This window comes from Carica papaya, chromosome 7 (assembly GCF_054855325.1).
Source record: "Carica papaya isolate Zhongbai chromosome 7, ASM5485532v1, whole genome shotgun sequence".
Classification (NCBI taxonomy): domain Eukaryota; kingdom Viridiplantae; phylum Streptophyta; class Magnoliopsida; order Brassicales; family Caricaceae; genus Carica; species Carica papaya.
Genome location: NC_142315.1, coordinates 257,742 through 281,997, shown reverse-complemented (window position 1 = coordinate 281,997; position 24,256 = coordinate 257,742). Strand labels below are relative to the sequence as shown.

Here is a 24,256-nt window from a genome sequence, read left to right as displayed (position 1 = left end):
TTCATTGTCCTTAATCTTTTATTCATCTTTTTTCCAATAGTCCAAAATGAGGCAATAGGAGTGCCTGATAAAGCGATTCTCACTTTGAGTATCCTTCGATGCTCGGATCGCGTCTCTCACTGTATCTGCAATAACCCAACTCAATCGCAATAAGCTATATGCTAAAGATCAGAGCCAGCACACAAATGATAGCAGATGAGGATGTGATTACATATCTCCACACCACTTTCACACAAGTAAACAGTCATTCACCAAAATCTTTTCCCTCCTAATCAATTTGTTCCACACTGCTTCTTATGTGGAAAGAAAAAACACTCAAGGAGTTGCTTCACCTTCCAAATCATCTCCAAAAGGAACTTATCAATGCACCCCCTCCTTTAGTCAAATGCCCATAATATGACTTCATTGAGAAAAGTCTCTTTGAATTCGAACCCAAATAGGTCTTTTCCCTCCTGATCAATTTGTTCCACACTGCTTCGTATGTGAAAAAAACCCAGTCTAGAGTCGCCTTCACCTTCCAAATCATTTTCAGAAGGAACTCACTAATGCACTCCCTCTTTTAGTCAAATGACCATCATATGACTTCATTGAGAAAAGTCTCTTTGAAATTCAAACCCAAACAAGTACATCTTCAATTTCATTGGAGGCCACTACTGGAGAAAGCAGCTTGAGAATATTCATATATTTGTCAACCTCTTCCAGGGAAATCTGAGTAGGCCTCTTTACAGACACACCTTTATATTGGACAATAGCAAAAACTGTGGGAAACTGCAAGTGCAAAGTCCCTCCTACCACACAATCATCCTTCAAAAAACTCACCCTCCGCTGCGAGCCAATTTTCCATCTGATGTATTCTTCACATTCCTTTCCCTTGATTGATACCCTTCCATATCCCAGAGTCATATGGACCCCTCAAATTTAAGCTATACCAATCATATGATCTAATCCATACTTTGCCTTCGTCACCTTCCTCCAAAAACTCTCTCTCCCACATGAACCTACACAACTACTTCTCTTAAAGAGCCGAGCTCAACTAAACCAGGGATCTCATCCCCAGTCCACCCTACTGAATAGGTTTCGCTTCCCTTTATCCCACACCACCAAGTGAGACCTTCTCTTTTCATCTGAATCACCCCATAAAACTCGACATTGAATCCCTCTAACCTCTTAGCCACACTCCTCACTGTAACTATGGCTTAAAAGTCAACAACTTTTGAAAATTATAATCTAATAGCTACAATACTAATGGTTACACTTAATATCTTAAGCTCAAAATTGGAGCAAATCCATACTTCTTTACAGACCATAAAAGGTCTTGAAGTAAGACCTACAAAAAAATAATGTCAACTCAGCAACAGAGTCTTATCACCTCAGTCCACAGGCCCAGGGCCAGGACATAGAACAATCATAATCTGGATACGACTTGAACTCAGACTAGAATTCATCCTGAGGGACTCACAATGGACCTGAAACCCAAACATAGAACTCCAACCAGAGAAATATTTTACAATCCAATGTGTTAGCATACCTAACCAATCCTTATCAGATAAACTACTTAAATTTTTCGAATAATAACATACAAATGGTTCTACACAAAAATTTAGTTACAAACTGATGGATAATTCAATTTAGGCATTCAATTTTTTTTTTTGTGTGTGTTAATAGGAATACCATGTTATATAATGCTTTGTTTCCCTTTGGTGAACATGAAAGAAGAATCAGATGCACAGCATGCAATCAACAAAAACTTGTTATAATCCATAATTTGGATTTTTAATTAATTGAGAAAGTACACAATACAGTTTTAACTCTGCCAATGTAAAATGCTGCATAAACCAAAGTTTAATTTCTAACATCATACAATCCACCATCCAGACCTGACTAATCAAATAGACAAAAGCTCAACAGCCTGCAAAGTTAATATCAAAGCTATCAGCTGATCTTGGAGATAGACAGTGAAGAGATTTTACATCCGAACCGAGTAAACAAATTCAATACCTGGCTCTAACCATACAACAAGGAGGTGCACGTGCCCCTCAAGATGCCACCGGTCATGAATCCAAGTTCTTTGAGGCTGAAACAAATATTGCTTTCAAGTCCTCTTTAACTTCATCATCTGCAAATATATAGTCAATTGCGCTCTCTGCTAGACAAAACATTTCTCTTTCACCAAGACCTTGCAATAAGTCAAGGGAATAAGGATTAGAAATGACCAAGCTATTTGACCATAAATCCTCCATTCAATAGCAACACTAATACCCACCAAATGCTGAAGCGGCAAGACTGTACTCCTTAGAAAGACTAGTAGAGAAAACTCCTGTGTCATCAGTACACAGGACTAATGGATGCTTTGCTTTATACAGGTCAGCTGCAGCCATCAATATAATGTGTTAGAATGACTACATTTCCTCACTTTTATTTCAAAAAAAATAATGTGTTAAGAGTGACAAATCAAAGACTTATAGCCTGTATAATTGTAGAAAACTCTTATTTTTCACTTTAATCTCTTATATATTTATACATAAAAATCTTCAAGTCAAATCAAAAGTTAAAGATCTAACCAAAATGGTGTATATCTATTGAAGAAATTGTTTCAGTCCTGATGTTGGATGTCAAACAGATCTCAACCTGCAAATAAAGAGATAAATGTTCAAAGAAAGAAAATATTTGTCAGGACATATACCACATCCAGAAAATTTCTGACCCATGGTGTAAATTCTAAGAAAAAACTCACAAACTTTTTGCAGAATCAAGAGGTTTGCCGGATAAACAAGATATAGCTTAAGATAAACTAAAAGTTGCATATTCATGGTAAAACTGAGTTAACAAAGAGTAACTATAGTAAAAGAAACCTAGTTATTATAGCAGGACTACCATTGCAGAATGTCCCAGCAAAACTAGAGTGACAGCTATAGCACTCATTTATGATTCTCTGCAGTATTGAGCAATAATTGGATCCTACCACAACACAGCTAAAATTTATAGGACAAAAATCTAATAAACTACACAACCTCTGAGAGGAGAAAAAAGAAAATCTCACTGATCAATCATCCAAGTAAACAGGAAAACTTTCGATGGGTAAAGTTGACGTACAAATCGAAGGTTAAACATCCCTAATGTATCTAACCCTAATTGAGCTCCATTGAAGTTATTGTTAACTAACCTGTTCCAATGAGTACTATTGTCATTTACTAGAAAGAGAATAATAACAAAATGGGTTATAAGTATCTAACTGGAATTTTGGATGATTTTAACATTCTCCACTCCTCCTCTCCAAAGCAACAAGCATGACCAATCCTTTGCGGGAGGAAATTAAGCATTGCTTGTATCTCCTTTGGATTAGGTACCTAAAAGCACTAAGATATAAAAGTAAACTAGTCAGGGTAATTCCATTTACGGCAGAGAAGAAAAATACACATATATGCTGAAAAAGATGGGAAGTAGAAAGAAAGATGCACCTCCCCACAGTGAAGAGTGATATAAAGGCCATGATCCCTAGCTAATTTTAGTGCTGGCAAGAATGTACTCCTGTATCAAATTCAAACAACCATTTGAAGTAACAAAATTATTAAAGAACAAAGAATTTGTGACTTATAAACAACCAATAACTGCTGACAAATACTTTGTACCAAATAAAATGAAAGGGAAAAGGTGATCGATTGACAGCAGTACCATTCACCTACAATAGGATTTCCAGAGAGGTCAATACCAACTATCCCTAACCCTAAATCTCTCATTTCGAGCGCCAGGTTAACCTATACAAATGCAAATACTCATTAAATGGCATGCCAACGACTGAACATTGTATGAATTCTGAAACATCTAATTAATCCAACCAAGATTTTCTAACTTACGGTCTCCATTGCAGCCTCAGTAGTCTCTCTACGGTCAATGCTAAGCAGAAGTCTAACATATATCTTCTTTCTAACAGTTCCATTACATGCAACGTGAGTAGTTTGAAGATTTACAGGACTCCCGATGTTCAAATTAGGAGGGAAATCAACATCGACTTGGTTGACAGCTCTCAAACCCTCCAACACTGCCTCCATGTAAGACCTTTTGCTCATTCCAATTGAATCATTTCTCTATACAAAATAATAACCCATAAAACCTCCATCTGACGGAATTCTATACTTGTTCAAAAAAAAAAAATTAAAAGCTGAAGAACCTTTGGAGTTGTTCTTAGCTCTAGATAGACAACATTCTCGGATGCAAAATCTTCAATAACCTGTGTTTTGAAACACCGGTTAGAAACGGGGGCAATCAATTGGAAATTGATTGAAGAACAAAGATACTATGAACTGAGAAATGGCCGAATGGGCATACTTCTTTGGTGATCCTGGTCACTGTTTTATGGTCGGTGGTAAGAACGTGGATCAAATCGAACAACTTGAACACTTCATGTAAAGAACGGTCATCTGAATTGAACAGATCAAATTACCAAAACAAAAAACAGTATAAAATGGGGAAAGTTGGCGTTCCCCTGATAATATCTCAAAATTACATCATCTCCTGAGAAAAAAAGGTTGAACCGAGATAGACAAACACCGTGACAGAGACATGTAAATATCGTACCAAGCAAAATAAGCTTACAGAAAAGAGAACGATATTGATGAAAATGTAAAACCAGAGCTTGATTCCTTCTCTTGCTCATGATTATTTATGTTCTACTTGGCAATCAAAAGGAATACCTTTCATGATAACATGCTCCACATCTGAGAATACTATGACACCCTTTTCACCCAGAACTCTAGCAAGCTCTCTGTCAAAAAGCCCAATAACACAAAGATTACAAACATCAGACGAATCTCAAGAAAAATCAAGAAAACAAACAATCTACCCATGGGTATTCAAGATTAAAAAGCTGAAAAAGGCACGTGTTTAGTAGGTCCGAGAAAGGGGAAGGAGAATATGAATAAGAAGCGCTTACATGAGCGTAGAGTCTCTAATGGAGCCGTTGAGGTGAGCGTGTAGCTCAACTTTTGGCATCGACACCCACGTCTCCATCTCTATCTGATTTTCTCTTTCTATACGTATATTGTATGTATAGGTATGCGAACATCAATCACCGGCTGTACATAGACGTACCGGATGTTTTGACTTCGACTTTGGCGGCTGGTTCCTACTGATTGATTAGTGGCTCCTCGGTCCCTTCCTTACCCCGCTGCGTTTCTCCGTGCCGTTTCGCCCAACTCGAAACGTCCGCGCGTCCACCGCCCGCTCCGATCGCAACGACGTCGTCTCGAGCGGTTCTTTCATTCAACGCGCAAATATTTAATCTTAAAAACAATTTCTAAATATTAAAAATTTAAAAAACAAAATTGCAGAAAGTGTTGGCTGGAAATTATTAATTTAATAATTTAATAAAATTATTAAAAATTGAAGATTAATTTAAATATATAAATATATATATTACATGGTCCTGGACCCACATCGGGGGGGGGGGGGTCATTTATTGGACACAGCTGCCCCTCGTGGGAAGTCAAAATGCTTTGAAATGAGTGGCCATATCTTCCCAATTCACCGTTTCATTTATGAGTCCTCCTAATCATCTGGAACGCTACTTTTCTCCATTCCGAATATATAATATAAAGTTATCAAAAATTGGAGTAGGCATAAATATAATATAATATTATTTCATATTTGAATTAAAGTTTTGTGGGTTCGGGAGGTGCCGCGTGACAACATTTAAAGGCACGACTCAATAATGTGTACGTCCACATTTACATTTACATATATATTTATACACACATCACGTTGTATATCAATATTGTTGGCAATTAAATTCGGCTCATTAATGGTTCCAATTTTACACCAATGTTAATTCTTAGTTAATTGTGGTATAAACAAATAAAAACTTATTATAATTAAAGATTCATACTAATGTTTTGTTTATTGTGATTATTTTTAATCATCTAAATATATATTAAGAAAATGGTAAATTATATATCATTAATCACGAAGCTAAATGGTATTACATGATTTAAATTGTGGATTATCAAGATCATTAGCGATTTGATTACCTCGGCACTACAATGGCCTTTAAAGGGTTCTTCATCACAACAGTGAAAGCATAAGTCTCGGTCGGATCGGGTGGATACTCCGGAACCGGCAACCACTCGTAAGCATGCACCATCCTGGCCACCAACAGGTTAATATGCAACACGCCCAGACTCCACGCCGGGCAGATCCGCCTACCCGCGCCGAACGGAACCATCTTGACCCCACGTGTCCCCGTCACATCAACCCCGACTCCATCGCCCTCCAGGAACCTCTCGGGTCGGAACTCGGCCGGGTCGGACCAGATATCCGGATTCTCAGTCACCCATGCAGTGTAAAACTCCACGTTAACCCCCGCAGGAATGTGGTAGCCACCGAGCTCGGTGTCTTTAACGGCGGCGTGAGATAACAGAAAATGTCCAGGTGGGTGTCGACGTAGGGTTTCTTTTATAACGGCATCGAGATACACCATCTTCTCCACGTCTTCTTCTTCGATGACGCCGTCTTTACCGACACAAGCCACGATTTCATTGTAAAGCTTCTCTTGAACGTCCTGGTGAGTAACCAGGCTGAACAGAGCCCACTCCGCGGTAGTGGCGCTGGTGTCGGTGCCGGCGCTGATGATCTCGGAACAGAGTGTGACGTACTCTTCTTCGCCCAGCGAGCCTCGCTCTGCTGGCTCGAGCCCGAAGAGCGAGTCGACGTAAGCTGCACCGACGGGACTCACCATCTCGCCGTTCGGGTTCTCGCCTTTCTCTACGAAAGCTCGCCTGTTCCTTATCAGTGGAACCAAGCAGTCGAGTTGGCGCTTCCTTAACTCCTTGGCTTCTTGCATTTGGCGGCGAAACAAGGGAGTTAAAACAGGCAAGAAGTCAGGAAGCTTCGGTGATGTCACAAGCATAACCTGTAAAATTTTATAGATCGAATTAAATACCCATTAAACCATTTAAAAAATAATCGATCCGTGTTGTGTATATTTGAATCTGAAAAATCTTAGATTACCTCCTTGAGTATACTCTCGATATGCTTGATTCTCTCTTCAGAAATCTTGGCACCAAAACAGAGACATATAAGAATGCTGCAAATCGTCAGTCTGCAATTGCTCATCACCTCGACAAAACCCTGTTCTATACTCTCAGTTTTGAGCCTAGCCATGTGACTCTCGAGTGCCCATTTCCGTATCCAGCTGCACTGCCTCACTCTCGTCGGCGTTATCATCTCCGTCACCAGGTTCCTCCTCAGGGTCCTCCACAACGGGCCGTATTCTGCCGAGTTGATGGCGCACTTGCCTACGCTGAAAACAAGCCGGATGGGCGAGTCCGGCGGGCGGGACGCGAAGGCCGCACCTCTCTGAACCAGAGCTTCGTGGATGAGCTTGTCGTCGGTGACGATTACGAGCGTGCGCTGACCCATTTGCATAGTGAAGATTGGACCGTACTTGGCACGTAAATCGCCGACGACGAAGACGAAATGGCGCTTTTGGAATATGACCTGAAGCAAGTTGCCAACCAGAGGCCAGCCGGGAGGTCCCGGAGGGAGGTTCTTGGACCGTTTTTGGCCGGCATGGTAGCAGTAGCGCCACCACAGTCGGAGGAAGATGAGAGCCGAGCAGAGGATAAGGAGATCCGTTAGCTCCATTAATGGAGTTGGTGAGAAAGGAAGATAGAAAAGAAAGAGTGTCACGCTGTGTGAAAAGAAGCCATTGAGTTAGGTTTTATATAGAAAGTGAAGTAGAAAGACGCCATGATTTACTGTAAATTTATTGTCAGGTGCAGTTCGCGGTTAGAGAAAAGGAGAGAGTTTTCATTTTAATCAAAACAAAATTTATCAGATTTTTATTTGTATCGTTTAATAATTTGTATTTAAGTTTATTAAATATATTTAGAAAACAAATTAACTTTCACCATACGTAATATAATTTTATTACGAAAATTACACTACACATATACATATATACGTAGATATAGTTTGTGGAGCGGTCTAATTAATTATTGTTTTTGGTATTTATGAGACTTTGACAGTAATTACTTGGAAGGTCGGAGTTGATGGGGGGAAAAAATTAAATTTTGTTCTTTTCAAAAATATATTTAATATTAAATTACCAAATTCTTAATTTTTTCCATTTATTTTTTAATAAAAAATTAAAATATTTTTTAAAAAATAATTTTAACTAATTAATTAAATCAATAATTAATAATGATAATATTATTAACTTAATTAATTAGTTAAACTTATTTTTTTAAAAAATATTTAAATATAGTTTAATTATTTTTTATTATTTGCAACATCACATCACATATAAATATAAATACAAATATATATATATGGTATATTACACAGAGAAAATCATAAGGAATAATATTTATATAGTAAAAATGTATATATAAAGAAAAATAATGTATATTCAATATGGGCATATTTTTATTTGAGTATATAATTATGAAAATAAGTAAAATAATAATAATAATAATAATTGGTCATTGTCGTATTTATTTTTGTTAGATGATTAATTGTGCTTATCAAATAATTTCACGTCTAATCCTTATCTGGATTTAATACCAAAGAAAGCAGGACCACCGCCTAATTCACACCGTGTATGTATATGTATATGTATATGTATATGTATATGTTATATTTCCAAAGAAAAAAATAAGATTAAAGAAATTTCGCATATCAATAAATGGGGATTCATTAATTGTCTCTTTCTATAAATTTCAACTACTTTCACAAGTAGCGTTTTTGGTAGATCCATAAACAGTAAATAATTCAAATTCAGTATAAACATATATAATATATATTATATATATATATAAATTGAAAGAGCTTTTTTCCATTGTAGAAAAACAATCATGGCCCAAGCAATTATGATCAGCCCATTAATATCCTTTCCTAACCCAAGCACCCGACCCGAAATCGATTTCATATTCCATGACCAAAACGCTGAAGATGATATACGATTATCAACCCTTGATTGTCGGCGACTGTTGTTTTCCTACGCTGTAACCTTCAAGGTCTGTTCAGGTCAAGACGATGATGGGTTCCCTGAACATGGCTTCCGTGTTTAATAATAGTTACCGTTGTTGTTTTGGTGTGCCGGCATCCCTCCTGCGCAAACTATCGTCAACCCATGCGTATTCTCGTTGGTCCAAGAGGCACCGGGGAAACAAGAAGAAGAGTGTTGGAGGTTGGTGTTATTCATGGAGCTCAAGCAGGAGTACACTTGCATGTCTGTCATCGAAACCGGATGTTTCTCATGCAGTGGCTGCTTCTGCTACTAATGGGTACTTCAAATTTCAGTCCTTTTTTTTTCTATTTCCATAATGGCTGTTCATCTTGCTCCCCACAACACTCCCCCTCCCCCGCGCGCTTTTGTGGTTCTTAAATTGCAATTATGTTTGGTGGTTAATAATTTTTATTAGAAAAGTTGAAATTGATGGATTGTTTTTTAATTTGGGTGGGAAAGTTCTGTTTTTTGAGTGCAGGGGTTGAAGTGGGAAGATTGATAAATCATTATTTATCAGGCTTGTACATTACCTGGTGTTGTGAAGGCTAGAGAAAGCAAAAGTTAGTTTAAGTTTGAAGTCTTTTTTTTTTTTTCAATTTTTTTTTTTCTGGCAGAAGACTGAAGAGATAGTGTATTGCATTTTCCATTTTTTGCCTGTAGGGACTGAGATTTGTTTTTTCTTTCGGGGGTTATCAATTTTGCATTTCATATGGTAGCTGTACTTGTGGGGATCAACATTTTTCTTTTCCTGAAAATAATAATAGTTATTTTATTTTGCCCTCAAGCTTATCTTTACCAACTGATTTTAAGAGCTTAATAGTGGTGGGATGGTTCTAGTATAGGTCTGTTATATTGTGAATTGAGGTGGTTACTCAATTTTTGTTGATCTTTCTGTTTTTAGCTGGTGACCGCATTTCTGGTATATTGATCTTTGAGGTTTTCTTCTTGTTTCAGCTGCCTTGAGTATCATCGTTTACTTCCATGTCCACCACAAAATAGCCCACCAAGAGTCGAGCATTTAGTTGTCTCAGAAGGAGGGCCTGTTTTGGAATATATCTGTAAAGCACTGGACCTTCCTCCTCTGTGAGTGCTGCTTCTTGTAATCCCTTTTTTTTTTTTTTCATAATCTGTTAAATATTATCCGTGCTTCTACTTTATTTTCAGCTATAAGCATAAGAGTAATGTGTAGGAAATTTCATGCTTTGAAGGTTTGTTGCAGATTTGATCCATTTTGGAGCTGTATATTACGCTCTTGTATGTCCACAGCCTCCTCCAACTGCAACTCCTGAACAGATTAGGATATTTAAAGAAGTTACATCTCCTGAAGTCCTGAGTACAAGGGCTTCCATTAAAGGGAAAACAGTGCGGGAAGCTCAGAAGACGTTTCGCATTACTCATGTTGATGAGTACGTGGAAGCTGGAACATACTTGCGTGTACATGTACACCCAAAACGCTTCCCGAGGTAGTATAATATTCAGTAGATTTTTTTTGTCATTTTTTGGGTAGCAGAATACTTGTTGATATTGGAATTCTCTTCAGGTGCTATGAGATTGATTGGAAATCAAGAATTATAGCTGTGGCCAATTGCTATGTTGTTTTGGACAAACCTGCTGGCACATCAGTATGTAATTAATCCATTCAATTATCTTCTGGTGACATAAGCAGACCTGTGGGAATCACAACATATGAGTGTTGAATGGGATAATTTGTCTACCTTCGCTGTAATGATGTGTACTAGCATGCCAGTGCTTTCTAAATCATAACTTTTTTTTTCCTTGTTGCTTTTGATTGTGTTGAGAAGATCCATGATTATGAGGTTCTATAAATTTCTGAAATGGAGATCTAACCTTCTGAATTGGAACTCAAATCAAAATGTTTAAAGAACACTCTCTTACTTAGTTTGTAGAAATAAGTTATTCAGTATTCTGAAAGAAGAAAAAAGTCTATTCTTCTTGGTGCTTAATTGCCTTTTGAATTGTGATTACATAATTAACTTTCTTCAGGGGGACAGAGGAGAGGAAGGATTTTGGTAAATTTGGGAGAGGTGCTTAACGACTTATTATGTAAAATTCTGTCTCTTCTTTTTGTTTTTAGGTTGGAGGAACTACAGACAACATTGAAGAAAGTTGTGCAACATTCACCACTCGTGCCCTGGGATTATCAACCCCATTGAAGACTACCCATCAGATTGATAATTGTACAGAAGGCTGGTAATGTATCTTGTGGAATATTATTGCTGTTGTTATTATTATATTTATTTATTTATATAGCATGTAACGGGTTAGCAAATATAATTGTAGTGTTGTGCTTGCTAAAACGAAGGAGTACTGCTCAGTCTTCCATGGAAAAATTAGAGTAAGTTTATTCCTCATATCTTGCAATAGATTTGAGTGAGCTTATCCTACCTGCTAGAAAGGCATCTGCTAATGAGTACTGGATTTATTTGTTTATTTATTTTGCTTAAAGTGGGGTGGAGGTAAGTCAAATTCAAAATGTCAGCTTCGTGCAATGGGAGTGCCAAGCCACTTGAGCTACATGCTCTTGGCAGGCCCCTGCAATCTCGCTGGAACGTCTTTTGCTTGTGTCCCTTTGAGGTTCTAAACTGAAAATATGTCTTTTTCCCCTTCACCTTCAAAATATCAGGAGAAAAAGGTAAAGAAGCTCTATCTTGGTCTTGCTGCTGCTCCTGTACCAATTGGAGTTATCACCCACTACATGCGTCCAGTTAATATGGCTCCACGACTTATCTCTGAAGGTGATTCCTCTATCAATCATTTTGGGTTATATGGATGGAAAGAAATAGGAGAATTTGAGGTGACTTGTGCCCCTTTGGTATGATTAGAGATTATTGGTTCTGGACCTCTTGTTTTTTTATTAGGGGCCATCATCTCTTCGGAAGACGATTTTCAGTATCTTATTGATATTTTGACTAACTTGTTACCATCCTTTTGTACATGGGAGTAGCACTTCCTTGGTGCCTTAATATTTTTTTCAAAAGAAACAAAATTCTCATACGAGAAATTTTGCCCGATTCTCTTATTTACCAGCTGCATTGTTATTAAGGTGATTGTCGAAGTAGCCAATCAACATATCTATTAAAAATATATCTACAAATTACCACCTGCTTTGGTCATAGTGTAGCATGATAGACATAATTATCTAGCGTGCAATTGACCTGAATTCTTGCTTGTAGATTTTATTAAAGGATGGCACTTGTGTCAACTTGAGGTCATGGAATGCAAGGAGGTCCCTTGGCCAGAAGCTGTTTTTGAGGAGCAATGTTCTATTGAGGACTGCGGGTGGCCCTCCAGAGATCTTGCATATGAGTGTAAAATCAATCTTTTGACTGGTCGTACTCATCAGGTTTTCAGCAGTTCTTTTCTTTGCCTATTTGTTCATGTGCTGAGACATTTTAGAACTTGTGTATCTCTTATATCAGCACTGCTATTCTCGTAACATTGTTCGCATGCAGGCACACTGGCTTGCAAAGAGATTCTGTCTCATTTGCTAGTGAAATTAGCGCTAACATTTAACTTGATGAATAGTGTTTGATAATCTATATGTTTGATAATCTATAAGTTAGGAATGGAATCCTATTTCTTTCTAGATAATTCATTAGTTATAAAGGCCTTAACATCTAAGATCTCTGATGATTTTCGTCTCTGCAATAAACGTTGACACACTTTTCAAAGAGTCAGTGTTGTTGCTGTTGTTTTTTTCAGGTGTCTCTGGTCAAGAGTAAGAGCAGTACTTAGCACTTACAATTTTTGGATTAAGCTTTGAAGATGTATAAAGAAATATTTTATTTATATATACACTAACTTAAGAATATTTCATGTATACGACAAACTAAAAAATATACATTATATATTATTTAATTAAAATTTGAAACTATATTAATATATAACCAGATCAAGTTCTGTGTTTCTACCAAACCCAGTTTTCTTTAAGAAACAAACCGGGATGGATTATGGTCTGTCAGTTTTGGTCTACCGGCTTAGTGTTTTTTGGCAAATTGCTTTTGGGAAGCTAAAAATAGTTAAGAGCTGTGAGCATCATTTTAATTTTCTTTGATCAAGTAATGGAATTGTAGGGGAGATCACATGATTATGGTTTACTTTGCCATTAGCTTTCTATTACTAAACAATGCTGCTAAGTAAGGTGCTTTGTTTAATCTTTGGTACGAGGATACGAGGTTTTGATACTAGCCAAATATATGGTGTAGATTCGTGCACAACTAGCAGCCTGTGGTGCTCCTATAGTAGGTGATTCAATGTACATGCCAGCAACAATTGCAGAGATGGCTAACCCTGGGCTCAATCCATATGGGAAATACAAGAAGAAATATTCAAGTGAAGGTGAAAAAGAAATGGCTGTTACAGAGTGGATTGCACGGCATGGGAAGGAGCCAACTGTTGCTATCGGACTTCAAGCATGTCAAATATCATGGGATAATGGTGAGCACATTTATGAGGCTGGATCTCCATGGTGGAGGTGCAAAACTGCATAACTAGACAGGTGCAGATTAGGTTCAACAGCAAAACCTATGATTTTTCTTCTTCAGAATCTGAGGTCTGTCTGAAAGTTCCTAACTTGTTTGCAATTGGTTTTTTCTTGTTTAACTTGTTAGTGAAAATGATGCAAAATGGATTAGCACTAGATTTTCTAAATAAATTAGAAATTGTAATTATCTTAAATGTAAAACAACTATATTATTTAGGAATCTATTATATAATATAGGAGTATTATTGTAGTTTTAACTTAGGATTTTTATTGTTATTAGTATTTTTCTATTTGTATTAGGATTACTATTCCTAATTTTAAGATTAGTATTCTTAATTCTATTAGATTATTATTTTCTAGTTTAATTTCAGTTAGGAAAAGTTACTTAGAGCTTATTACAAATAACCTTGTAATTTCACTCATTAACCATTCAAGTTATTCAATAATATTTTTGAGGGTTTCTTATTTTTCTGATTTTGTAATGCAATTAAACTCTTATGTGTGATGTTTAAGACCTCTTAAATGTGATGTCTAAGAAATCCTAAGTGTGAATATGTAGGTTTTTATCCCAAAATCTCTATTTGGACAGATCAATTCTATTTATCCTATATAAGAAAATGTGATGCATCTACTGTGTAGGCATGGACATATTGCTCGGAGAAAAGGCTGGATTTGTGGCCAGGCATGGTATGTCAAGCCAAGACGTAAATGTTATCGATGGAAGATTGGAGGCTGCATAATGTCTTCCCTGGTTCTGTGTTTGGCAGATGACTGGGATGTTGGATGACAAAATTGAGTTACGGATTATGAGGAAAGCAAAGTGGCTAGCTATTGGCTGGCAATTTTTTTTCTGGGAGAAAATGCAATATGTTGATAGGAAATAGAGAATGCACTTCTGACAAACACATCTTTTACTTCCCTGTACTTCTATGGATATTATGATCCATTAATGTATTAGTGGTTAACCTTTTCAAATATATATATTAAGTTTATAATTTTTAATGGCTTAGATGAAGTCTTGGATGACAAATACAAAACGGTGGTTTGTGTTATCCTCACTCTCTTTTTTGCTAGGCCTTGTGTTTGATATTTTTTCATATCTTCTTGTTTTCATTGATTTAGTAGAATGTAGATGCATGTGTTATTCCCTTCATATGGTTCCTGACAATTTATCTAGAGCCACTGTTTATCCATTTTATTATAGTTTGCTTGTTTTCTAAGTATGATTCAGTTTTCAACAATTAAGAAACGTCTGAGGATGTCATGCGAGAGCATGTTATTGTCATTTATGGGTTACAAACAAGCACACTTATTATGATTTTATCCCAAGATTGTTCTTGTTGAGCATGCTATTGCTTCTGGGACCTGGTTGTTCTCTGTTTTGCTATGAACTGTTTATACCATGTTGCGGACTTTTTAGGAGTTCTTCTCTGTGTAGCATAATCAACATGGTGAAGTCCAAACCTTACAGTATATCCAAATCTCCATTCAAAGTTGTCTAGCAAGGACCAGGCAAAGTAACCCCGCACATCTGCACCTTCTCTGATGGCATCCAGGAAAGTAGACAAAACAAGTATGATTTGTGTTAGATGTCTCCCTGAAAGCATTTGTAGTTTTTTGACAGGAAGTTGCTTTAAGAAGAAATGAGTCATGAGTGTCTGAAATATGAACTGGAAAACTAAACATGCTATGTTGATGCATTTTGTAAAAGGAAATTAATTAATGAGGTAAGCAATTAATGGTTGAATAAAGTTTACTAGGATAATAGCTTTTTTTTAATGGTTGCTTGCTAGTATTAAGCATATTTGCATGTTCTTACCTCATTGATGTCTGCAGGGAATCCAAGTAGTCGGCCATAAACTTCTCTCTTCTAACGTCATTAAGAAAGTTCTCAATGGGGGAGTTTGGACTGTGCATCTCACCAAGCCCTGCATGTTTTGTTACATTACACAAATATCAGAATTTGAGGGGAAGTCAACGTTCAAAACTTAAACTGGTAAGATGATAACTTACCATTTTCTGTGATGAACATGGGCGTGTTATTGTATCTCTCTTTTACATAGTTGACACTCTTCTGCATTCCTGGAGGATATATATATTGCCACTCCACATCCGTCTGCAATGTCAAAACACTTCAGCATCTGATTATACAGATAGTGATATAATAAGTTTGTAATGATGGTGATTAATTGTGATCACATACACGTTCTCCAATGGGGACACCATCTTTTTCTTTGCTTTGTTGGGCAAATCCTTCAACCTTGGACGCTCCGGTTCCTGGTTCACACACAGAGTAAAGGCAGTCTTGAACATATACACCTGTATATTGATTGATGCCGATGAAATCCAAGCCTGCCCTTAGTTTATCTAATTCTTTGCTTGAAAATTGTGGCAATAGTGATCCAATAATGTTCTCCATCTCTGACGGGTATTTCCCAAATATAATTGGGTCCAAGAACCTGCATTCAATTTTAGTTAAATTCGTGCCATATGTCAAGGTATGTCAGCGATAAACCTCTTTAGTTATGTTGAATGCTTCTATGGAGAATCAGCAGAAAGTAAGGTGAAGAAGCTTACCAGTTAAAAAAGAAGGACCAGGCTCTTTCAGCTGCTAATTTATCAGCTGTGGAGTTGCTTATGGGTTCAAACCACAGAGCATGTAAAACAATCCCAATGCTGCCGCCTTGCTTTTCCTGGATGTTCACTAAGATGGTGAGTTCACTATTTCTTGACAAGTTCTGTTTTATGATTAATTTTCATGAAGCTGTTCCTTCATAAATCAGTACTCAATTCACACCTTGCCTATGGAGATGTTTTAATTAGATTCCAACTGCTTCTTTGGTGAGACGGGGTTAGACTTAACTCGAACCCGAGTTATAAATCTCTAATTTGGAGCCATTGTGATAAAATGACTCAATCATGTTTGAAAATTTGATAGATACCTGATACTTTTTCCTGTAGATATCAGCAGCTGTTGCATGTGATAAAATGATATTATGGGCTGCGATGAAGGTTTCTTTTTCCGAATTCACTTGACTGCAATTTTCAGAAGGCAACGAGCAACGAGATGGTGGGAATTTACCGGATTGGTAACCTAAAAGAACTTGATAATTTGGCTCGTTGAAGGTTGCCCAATACTTCACCCTGTCTCCGAAGAATCTGAAGCAGATGTCTGCATAATACCCGAAATCATCCCTGCAACAATTGACAACATTATACAAGGAGTTAAATGTAGCTTCTTCTTTCCGAGGCAAGGTGAGGAAAACACCATATTGAAGGTCTACTAGTACTTCAATGGTGATATTTTTTGGCCGATACTAAATATGTGTTTGATTTGTATTATTACTCATCAAGACAAGTCAACTCACTGTGACTCAGGGCTTAACCAGCTTCCATATCTATCCTCCATTTCTTGAGGAAAATCGAAGTGACTTAATGTGATAAATGGTTGGATCCCTGGACATAACATAACCTTTTAAGCTAAATTTCTATAATTATTTGTAGCTATAATAGTAGTAATAATAATAATAATAATAATAATAAACCTTTAACCAGGAGGGCATTGATGAGTTTGTCATAGAAATTGATGCCTGCCATATTAACACCTCCAAATCTCCCCTCTGTAATTTCCCAACCATTAGATATAATTTTTGAGATTCTTAAAAAAAGAACCAAAAACAAGAGGACTTACTGGGTAAAATTCTTGCCCATGATATTGAGAATCTATAGCTGTTGGTTCCAAGTGAATGCATGAGATCAATGTCTTCCTTTAAGGATCACATTGCCAATTCTCAATCAACAATCATACTCTCATTTTCATAATCATAATTGAAAAAATAATTTAAATACCAATAAAAGAATCGATTTAGCTACAACATGTACTAATTAATTCTTGAAAATCTTGTTTATTTTCTATTGTAAGTTCTTGAAAAGAAGATTGTAAGTTTTTTCCCCCCACTTAGTAGTAAAATTCAAGCTTCTCAGTTCCTCCAAATTTACTCTTAATTAGTTTGCAATTTGAGTAAACTTTAATTATCTTTTCTTGGTCTCTACTGAAAAGAGTATGATGATTAGTCTTAATAGTTGAAAAGAAGAACAAGTTTACAAGTAAAATATTACAGAAGATCTCTGGATCTGCACTAAACACGGCTCTTCTTGATTTAGGCTCTTGCTTGCTAAAGTGGAGAAAGAAAAATTTCTTTTATTTTTTCATGTCACCTTCAAAATCCATATACAAATACATAACATATATATATATATATATATATGTATGCACCTTAAAGACGAAACAGGTTAATCCAGATCCTACATTTTTTTATAGATAAAAACCAAAATATGGTCACTGTTTATGATAGTAACATTGCATTAACTAACAATAGCATTATAATATATATATATATATATAGGGGTATCTAGTCAATGAGATGTAAGTTGATTAATTAATTACTATTGTAGAGTAATCTACAGGTTTAAAATAAACCAAATGGAAATCAAGAGAAAGGTTATCGTGGGCAAACCAGGTATCTATGATAATGATCTACAGCTATATCTCCATTGCTTCCATCAACTATATGACCTGCAAAAACCCGTTAATTAATCCTCTACTTGCACATATAATATGTATACATACATAAAATATGTATGTAATGAAATCTTAATTAGCTAAGAAAGAATCAAGTGATGATATTCACCCACCACCTACCTGGTTTATGGGTATAAACATCCCAGTTGCTCAAGCCTTTACCATCACTCAGATAAGCACCTTCAAACTGCAAAATGTATGTATATATAATATAATTCATAATATATATATATATATATATATGCACGTATATACATACTGTGTAGGCAATTAAAAAAAACCCAAAAAAAGAAAAGAAAAAATAAACTGCCGCTTGGCCTTAGTTTTAACTTATGTGAAGATGATCGACCAGGTCTAGGAAGGTAGTTTGTTGGTTCATTTATTTCCAACTTGTAGGTGTCTTGTTTTCTTTCAGTCAGTTTCTTGCATGTTTGTGTATATAAATATAATTTGTTAGATAAAAGGAAGAAAAATAATGAAGCAAATTACATATGTATATGTATATTTATATGTATATATACCTGGTAAGAAGAAGAGGCAGTGCCAAAGAGAAAGTTCGAAGGAAATGGCGATGGAGATGAAATATTGTAATTATCAGAGGTCTTCTCTCTCAGATTTTGAAGCTCACGACCGGAGATATACAGATCGGATGAGGAAGAAGATAAAAGCAGAACAGAGAGAAAGAGAAACCTGTTAAACCGCGTGAAAACTTCCATTGATGCACTGCTTCCGCAGTTCTCTCTCTTTAATCTCTCTCCTTCTCTCTATCTGCTGATGGGTGACTTCTGTAAACGAACAAGAAGATATATATACATATACGCATACACGCAGAGAGAGGAGGGAGAGAAAATTTTCTATCAGGTAGACACGAGTGTATTACATGTCAAACAAGAGGAAGGTAGTTGCGTCGTGTATAATATACATATAGAGCATATGGTATATGTTCGGGGGAGTGACATATGATGTAGCTTTTACTTTTACAGTTTTAAAATTCTTGAAACTCTGACGAGTAATGGTGATAAAAATTTACTTTCAGTCAACGTAATGATTAGAAGAACATAATCCAATGCACTTGTATTGTAAAAAAATATAGTTTGAGGTTTACGTTTCTTGATTTTTTTATTAATAAATAGGATATAAAAATAACCTTTTTCTTGAAGCATATATATATACACACACACGTGCGGAGAGAGAAAATTCCGATTCGCTAGACACGAGTGTATGGATTTTTATCTTTAATGATGAATAAAATATAAAGAATAATACTAGTAATTCACTGATGCACCTTTTGTTTTTATTTCCTTATTATTAAATTAAAAAATATTTTATTTAATATGTATATATATTAATTTAGTAATTTTTATTGTTAAAAAATATATATATTTATCAATTATGTAATATATATATATATAGTCATTATAAAAACAATATAAACAACCACATTCATAAGATTACAGTTGGAAGCAAATTCTAACTTCTTACAGAAAAAAGAAAGATACCAACAATTATGTAGTGGTTGTATTTTTTTAAGCCATTACCAAATTTGTAAGAAGGTCATCAAAAACTATGATAGGGATCATATGAGATAAGAATATGCCAAGGAAGCTCCATTCTTGTATTTTAATGACCACACAAACTGATCACCAACCCAAAATGCTCACCATCACATGATCAGATGAGCACCAAGGTCCCTGATTTTGGAACTGGGAAAGTTGCAGAAACCCATCTCATTAACAGCTAAACAAACTTATCATCAAGAAATTGATTTCATTTCATCATTATTCTCAGCTCAACACACCCAAACATTTGTTATTTACTCACATTTAGTAATATATCGTGCATTCAAACTAGATGCTCGAGTAAAAGAATGATAAGAAGTAATCACGATCATCATCTACTTGTCATTGTGAGTCCACCGGAGCAAAATTCAAGTCCTGCGAACCATCCATTGACGGCCATTACAAGAGTTTTGAGCTTGAGCCGCGGTATCACACACATTACATTTCAATTCTCGCAATCCTTGTTTTCCTTACTGCTTTGCCTGCACAAAAATGCATTTGAAAATTAGTGTCGAAAGGATATCAATGTTGTCTAAAATGCAGCAAACGTAATTCTATGCTCTCGAAAGAATAGAAAGATCTGTAATATTTTATAATATTACGATTTATCATAGTATTAGAGCAAGTTCTGCAATCAGTACTAGAATCTCTCACTATTTCTTATGTATGATTAAAATGTTTTCCTAAATCATAATAAACCACCTTCTATTAAAATTACTAAATTTTATGACTAATGAATTGGCTACTTCTAGTTTTTTAAGTCACTTTGTTCTTTGCTTCAAAACAAAATAGATTACTTTGGTAATCACAGAATCTAGATTAACCCAACCCTATCTATAACCTACCAAGCTCAGGGGTCGTGATGTAACTCAATGCAGCCTCCAGAAGATCTTCAACTATGTCAAGATTATTGATTAAGCAAAAGAAGAAAGAGAATAAGCAAATCATAATTCTTTGCCTCATTTTTGGCAGCCCCTAATTAGATTGGACATGGTCCTTCCCCTTTTTTTGGCGACCCTTACTTAGATCGAAAGGCTATTCTTCTTCTTGGTGTTTTTTTTTTGTCTCCAAGCACAAAAGTTGCAATTGGACTATCCAACAAAATGCAAATTTGTCCATACATGCTAGAGAGCATTATGGTGTCAAGAAAACTTAAAAAAAATCTGTAAGTTGTAAAAATTAATTGATAAAAGAGATGAAAAATTACTTGTGAATAAAGGAACGTGCCAAAGATTGCAATGGCTGCTCCAAGGGCATTGATGGGCTGGACAGGAGTGTGGAAGATGAGAATGGAGGAAACGATAACAGATATACGCTTCATTGTGTTTCCGACGCTAAATGTCAATGGAGAGATTTGATCAAGGGACATGTAGGAGACTTGGTTATACAAGTGGTAGAAGATGCTCTGAGCTGCCACCCACCTGAATCAAACCAGAGCCACAAATATTTTTTTCAGCAAAACATCTCAGAAATGGGAAAAAAATGAAATAGAAAAATGAAAACCATCATCATCATAACCTTACACTCATTATTCACAATTAAACAAAACAGCAAAAATCTAAAGGCTTGAAAGATAACAGATTGCTATTCTAAAAGTGCAAGAAAATGATAGGAGATCTAAGCATCCAATCACTGCTTGTAGACAGTATGGAGTATCTCGATGTCAATATACAGACATAATATCAGATAATTTAATTAAAATCTACAGTGCCATTCAGATACAAATAAGCATATCTATTGTATTGAAAGACAAGAGAATTTATTTTTAACTGATTGACATATCTTGTGATTGAAGACAGTGAAAATGAAAGAACAAAAAATATTTGTTAAAAAGAGATAATTTTCCACAAGGAATTATTATAGGAGATTTTAACCAACACATTGGATAATTTGGTAATCTGCTCAGACTGAGTTTTATTTAAACTAATACTCTGTGTTTCATCTATGAAACTTCAATGTTTGTATAGATCTCAGAATTCTGTAGTACCTTTTAACAACTCATTTCTGCATAGACACTAACTGAATATTTCACCTTTTTAAATTTCAAGAAACAGTTCCATTTCTCAGTCACCAGAAATACTGAAATTGGAAAGAGATGCCTCCAAGTTCATTTTTGCATTCAATACCAAGACTAATAGCTACTCATTTTAATCAGCCAACTTAAACTTTCCCACTAAATGATCAAGAATTGAAATAATAACTTTTCAAGAAAAAGAAAAAACTTAAGGTAACAAATCAAAGTAGGCTGTGATATAATTACCAAATAAAATTTGGTCCAATTTGGGAGACGGCATTTTGCCACCCAGCAGCCCACACCTGAGGACCCTCCACAGCAATTGCGAAGGGTGTGAGGATCAACAGAGACAACATGGATAAACAAGCATAATAATTCATCCCACTAACAGACTTCCCCTTCATCCCTTTCTTCGAGAAAATGTTACGGAAGACGAATGCCAAATTAGATATCATAGCCCCCATAAATCCTGAATGACAAAGAAACAAAATTCAGTATAGGTCTTAATAGGTGCATAAATCCTAAGATCATAACTTTAACACTTCTCAAATAATTCTAGAGAAAGGCTTGATTCATTATCTCACCGGTCATGTTAAAATTGAGTTCTGTAACTGCTGCAAGTGCACAGCCTCCAATAATTGGCAAGAGTGACAAATAGACCGGCAACGGAAATGTCTCACCCAACAGAAACCTTGAAACCAATACACTGAAAGCAGGCTCACCACTCTTGATGATGTGGGTGAATGAAACAGCAACCTTTGACATACTCACAGTTGCTGCTACATGTCCGATTGTATGTGCCACAGCAACCTAAAAGTAAAGCAAAAAAAAGAAGCATCCTTAATAAGCATCTCGCAACCCATAATACTCTGTTTCCGAGCCAGGAGACGGATAAAAATAATCATTAACATCAGTTCTTAGCAACTTCTTATTCTTTCTGCTACCCAAATTCATTAAGTTTCCTACAACTTGTAATCTACAAAAAAAAAAAATTATCCACACGCTCCATTTATATAACTCCCAAAAGGTAGAGTACTGGTGTTTAGCTACACTTTAGCAGCAACCGAGAGAAAAAAGTTCACAAAACAAAAAAAAAAGGTATTTGTACTTACGGGGAGCAGCGTTTTCCAGAACTCTAAATCAGTTTTGGGAGCATCAGCGATTCTAGTAGCCCAAGAAACGAGCATCATGAGAGAACCACAAGCAAGAGACAGAGTCGAGGTGAGCCACGGGTAAGGAAACGCATTCAAGACCTTCTTGTTATAAATGTTGAACACCACATTCAAAGCCCACCAAGTAGCGAAGTAAATCCCGATTTTGAGCTTCTGCGCCGCCTCGAATCGCGTCTGCTCGTCCGGCAAATCAATGTTAATGTCCAGAGGACGAGACCTGTCAGCTTCGTAGGCTTTACACTCAGTCTCCCGCTTCTGGGTCTTCGTAGAAAACGCGAAGTTTCCAACTAAAGTGATGTACAGAGGCTTCTGAGGAGAAATTGAGTGGTTAAAGCTCTGTTGCTGGCCATTTCTGATAATGGGTAGGGGAGAAAATCGAAGCTTCGTCCCCGAATGTGTCTTGGGTAGGAAATCTGAGGATGCGAAAGAAGAAGAAGGAGCAAGTTTAATGGAAGAGATCATTTTTTTTTTCTTTTTACTCGCTGTTAAACGAAAATGCAGAGGAACCTAAATTGGGTTTTCAGATAAGAAGACGCTGAGATATAATGTAGAAAAAATCTAGGAGGTCAAACAAACAAACTTCCTTGTTTTTAACTTCGCTAACTGGCAGGTAAACAGCTCAAAATTGTCGAAAGAAGCAAAGCGTGCGGTTTTTGCGATGATCCCGATGAGGGAAGACAGTGAAATATGCTATGAAGAATGTATATGGTGAAGGGATTACAATGTGAGGAGAAGAGGAGGAGGGGAATACGTAAGGAAATTAGTGAGTCTCGTATGGAAAATGGAAGATCAGAGGGAAGGGCTTTTATAAGGGAGTGGAGAACGGGAAGAAGAAGTATGGGTTCCCATGAGTTATGACAAAATTAATTATTTAGAATTTTTAATTGAAATATTTATATTTTTGCTAATAAAAAGCATTTTTTTTTTAGCGGTGGAAATTGAAAGCAAAAATTTTCATGTCATGAAAATAAATATTTATAAATTCCTGAATATATTACCTTGAACTGTTCAAATTCAAAATCAAATTCTGCAGCTTACAAAATCAAATTCTTATTTCCAACTAGAGAATGCAAATTTGTTGGTCGACCAAATTGAATTTTCCTAACTGTGTCTGAATTAATACTTTTACAGAGATTATGAGACTTTGTAACTTGAAATTCTAGTAAACACTGGAAGAGGGGTTTTGATTTCCAAGACTTGGAATTCAAAAAGTATAGGTTCAGTATCATATTAAACAAGAGAATTTTTATTTTTACACTAGCAGAAGGGTAAATGTTATTATTAAACTGTTCAGTTTACATGATGAGTATTATTTTTTTTTAGAGTAAATTTGTTACTGCAATTCAATTGTTATGAACTTGAGAAACAAAAATGGCCGTCCATTGTGGAAATAAGAGGACAATAATTGGTGGGTCGACAGA

General features: G+C 36.0%; 5 protein-coding genes and 1 long non-coding RNA gene across 10 annotated transcripts; 2 read left to right on the top strand and 4 right to left on the bottom strand.

Annotated features, from left to right (window-relative positions):
* Positions 1-1,732: 1,732 nt before the first annotated feature.
* Positions 1,733-5,071, bottom strand: LOC110806744 (adenosine/AMP deaminase family protein). Its single transcript, XM_088207408.1, has 12 exons — positions 4,931-5,071; positions 4,692-4,762; positions 4,327-4,418; positions 4,169-4,228; positions 3,855-4,085; positions 3,673-3,755; positions 3,459-3,528; positions 3,234-3,347; positions 2,562-2,628; positions 2,264-2,368; positions 1,999-2,176; positions 1,733-1,909 (listed from the first exon to the last, which is right to left on the bottom strand). The coding sequence occupies exons 1-11, from the start codon at positions 5,005-5,007 to the stop codon at positions 2,052-2,054; spliced, it is 1,095 nt and encodes a 364-aa protein (XP_088063534.1). The 5' UTR covers positions 5,008-5,071; the 3' UTR covers positions 1,733-1,909; positions 1,999-2,051.
* A 41-nt stretch (positions 5,072-5,112) lies between these two features.
* CYP77B1 (cytochrome P450, family 77, subfamily B, polypeptide 1) lies at positions 5,113-7,756 on the bottom strand. Of its 3 annotated transcripts, none has more exons than XM_088207406.1 (3): positions 7,003-7,755; positions 6,024-6,904; positions 5,113-5,252 (listed from the first exon to the last, which is right to left on the bottom strand). In XM_088207406.1, exons 1-3 carry the CDS (start codon positions 7,636-7,638, stop codon positions 5,123-5,125), a joined length of 1,647 nt encoding a protein of 548 aa, XP_088063532.1. In that variant the 5' UTR covers positions 7,639-7,755; the 3' UTR covers positions 5,113-5,122. The 3 variants fall into 3 exon arrangements, with proteins under 3 accessions (XP_088063532.1, XP_088063531.1, XP_088063533.1); XM_088207405.1 differs by having other exon boundaries at positions 5,123-5,279; positions 7,003-7,756; XM_088207407.1 differs by lacking the exon at positions 5,113-5,252 and having other exon boundaries at positions 5,927-6,904; positions 7,003-7,750.
* A 1,207-nt stretch (positions 7,757-8,963) lies between these two features.
* LOC110806749 (Pseudouridine synthase family protein) lies at positions 8,964-14,517 on the top strand. Of its 2 annotated transcripts, none has more exons than XR_002538351.2 (10): positions 8,964-9,281; positions 9,959-10,087; positions 10,213-10,467; positions 10,545-10,626; positions 11,100-11,215; positions 11,306-11,360; positions 11,649-11,760; positions 12,199-12,368; positions 13,231-13,577; positions 14,148-14,517. XR_002538351.2 is itself a non-coding variant. In XM_022031674.2 (10 exons), exons 1-9 carry the CDS (start codon positions 9,031-9,033, stop codon positions 13,513-13,515), a joined length of 1,455 nt encoding a protein of 484 aa, XP_021887366.2. In that variant the 5' UTR covers positions 8,964-9,030; the 3' UTR covers positions 13,516-13,523; positions 14,148-14,517. The 2 variants fall into 2 exon arrangements, 1 of the variants encoding a protein (XP_021887366.2); XM_022031674.2 differs by having other exon boundaries at positions 13,231-13,523.
* Positions 14,518-14,761: 244 nt separating this feature from the next.
* Positions 14,762-19,064, bottom strand: BGLU47 (beta-glucosidase 47). Of its 2 annotated transcripts, XM_022031672.2 has the most exons (12): positions 18,612-19,055; positions 18,211-18,277; positions 18,026-18,084; positions 17,200-17,275; positions 17,054-17,128; positions 16,877-16,964; positions 16,451-16,703; positions 16,086-16,201; positions 15,712-15,967; positions 15,522-15,624; positions 15,328-15,436; positions 14,762-15,050 (listed from the first exon to the last, which is right to left on the bottom strand). In XM_022031672.2, exons 1-12 carry the CDS (start codon positions 18,804-18,806, stop codon positions 14,858-14,860), a joined length of 1,590 nt encoding a protein of 529 aa, XP_021887364.1. In that variant the 5' UTR covers positions 18,807-19,055; the 3' UTR covers positions 14,762-14,857. The 2 variants fall into 2 exon arrangements, with proteins under 2 accessions (XP_021887364.1, XP_088064711.1); XM_088208585.1 differs by lacking the exon at positions 14,762-15,050 and having other exon boundaries at positions 15,324-15,436; positions 18,612-19,064.
* On the top strand, positions 16,079-16,930 carry LOC148252841 (uncharacterized). The gene is made up of 2 exons (XR_015813724.1): positions 16,079-16,220; positions 16,470-16,930. It is a non-coding gene; the product is annotated as an uncharacterized LOC148252841 (long non-coding RNA).
* A 773-nt stretch (positions 19,065-19,837) lies between the features above and the next one.
* GPT2 (glucose-6-phosphate/phosphate translocator 2) lies at positions 19,838-23,652 on the bottom strand. Its single transcript, XM_022031675.2, has 5 exons — positions 22,776-23,652; positions 22,248-22,473; positions 21,910-22,132; positions 20,857-21,070; positions 19,838-20,131 (listed from the first exon to the last, which is right to left on the bottom strand). The coding sequence occupies exons 1-5, from the start codon at positions 23,295-23,297 to the stop codon at positions 20,120-20,122; spliced, it is 1,197 nt and encodes a 398-aa protein (XP_021887367.2). The 5' UTR covers positions 23,298-23,652; the 3' UTR covers positions 19,838-20,119.
* Positions 23,653-24,256: the final 604 nt, after the last annotated feature.

Excerpts from the sequence above, each read along its gene's own strand:
- LOC110806744 (XM_088207408.1), bottom strand. The coding sequence starts at position 5,007 with ATGGAGACGTGGGTGTCGATGCCAAAAGTTGAGCTACACGCTCACCTC. Across the intron at positions 4,086-4,168 it reads AGCTAAGAACAACTCCAAAG|AGAAATGATTCAATTGGAAT; the intron begins GTTCTTCAGCTT and ends TATTTTGTATAG. Across the intron at positions 3,529-3,672 it reads AATCCTATTGTAGGTGAATG|GAGTACATTCTTGCCAGCAC; the intron begins GTACTGCTGTCA and ends AATTTGATACAG.
- CYP77B1 (XM_088207405.1), bottom strand. The coding sequence starts at position 7,638 with ATGGAGCTAACGGATCTCCTTATCCTCTGCTCGGCTCTCATCTTCCTC. Across the intron at positions 6,905-7,002 it reads TCGAGAGTATACTCAAGGAG|GTTATGCTTGTGACATCACC; the intron begins GTAATCTAAGAT and ends AAAATTTTACAG. Across the intron at positions 5,280-6,023 it reads AAGGCCATTGTAGTGCCGAG|ATTAAATATTTGCGCGTTGA; the intron begins GTAATCAAATCG and ends ATTGTTTTTAAG.
- LOC110806749 (XM_022031674.2), top strand. The coding sequence starts at position 9,031 with ATGATGGGTTCCCTGAACATGGCTTCCGTGTTTAATAATAGTTACCGT. Across the intron at positions 10,627-11,099 it reads ACAAACCTGCTGGCACATCA|GTTGGAGGAACTACAGACAA; the intron begins GTATGTAATTAA and ends TTTTGTTTTTAG. Across the intron at positions 11,216-11,305 it reads GATAATTGTACAGAAGGCTG|TGTTGTGCTTGCTAAAACGA; the intron begins GTAATGTATCTT and ends ATATAATTGTAG.
- BGLU47 (XM_022031672.2), bottom strand. The coding sequence starts at position 18,806 with ATGGAAGTTTTCACGCGGTTTAACAGGTTTCTCTTTCTCTCTGTTCTG. Across the intron at positions 17,129-17,199 it reads ATGGGCAAGAATTTTACCCA|AGGGGAGATTTGGAGGTGTT; the intron begins GTAAGTCCTCTT and ends GGGAAATTACAG. Across the intron at positions 16,704-16,876 it reads TGGTTAAGCCCTGAGTCACA|GGATGATTTCGGGTATTATG; the intron begins GTGAGTTGACTT and ends CAATTGTTGCAG.
- GPT2 (XM_022031675.2), bottom strand. The coding sequence starts at position 23,297 with ATGATCTCTTCCATTAAACTTGCTCCTTCTTCTTCTTTCGCATCCTCA. Across the intron at positions 22,474-22,775 it reads TCTGGAAAACGCTGCTCCCC|GTTGCTGTGGCACATACAAT; the intron begins GTAAGTACAAAT and ends CTTTACTTTTAG. Across the intron at positions 22,133-22,247 it reads ACTCAATTTTAACATGACCG|GATTTATGGGGGCTATGATA; the intron begins GTGAGATAATGA and ends TTTGTCATTCAG.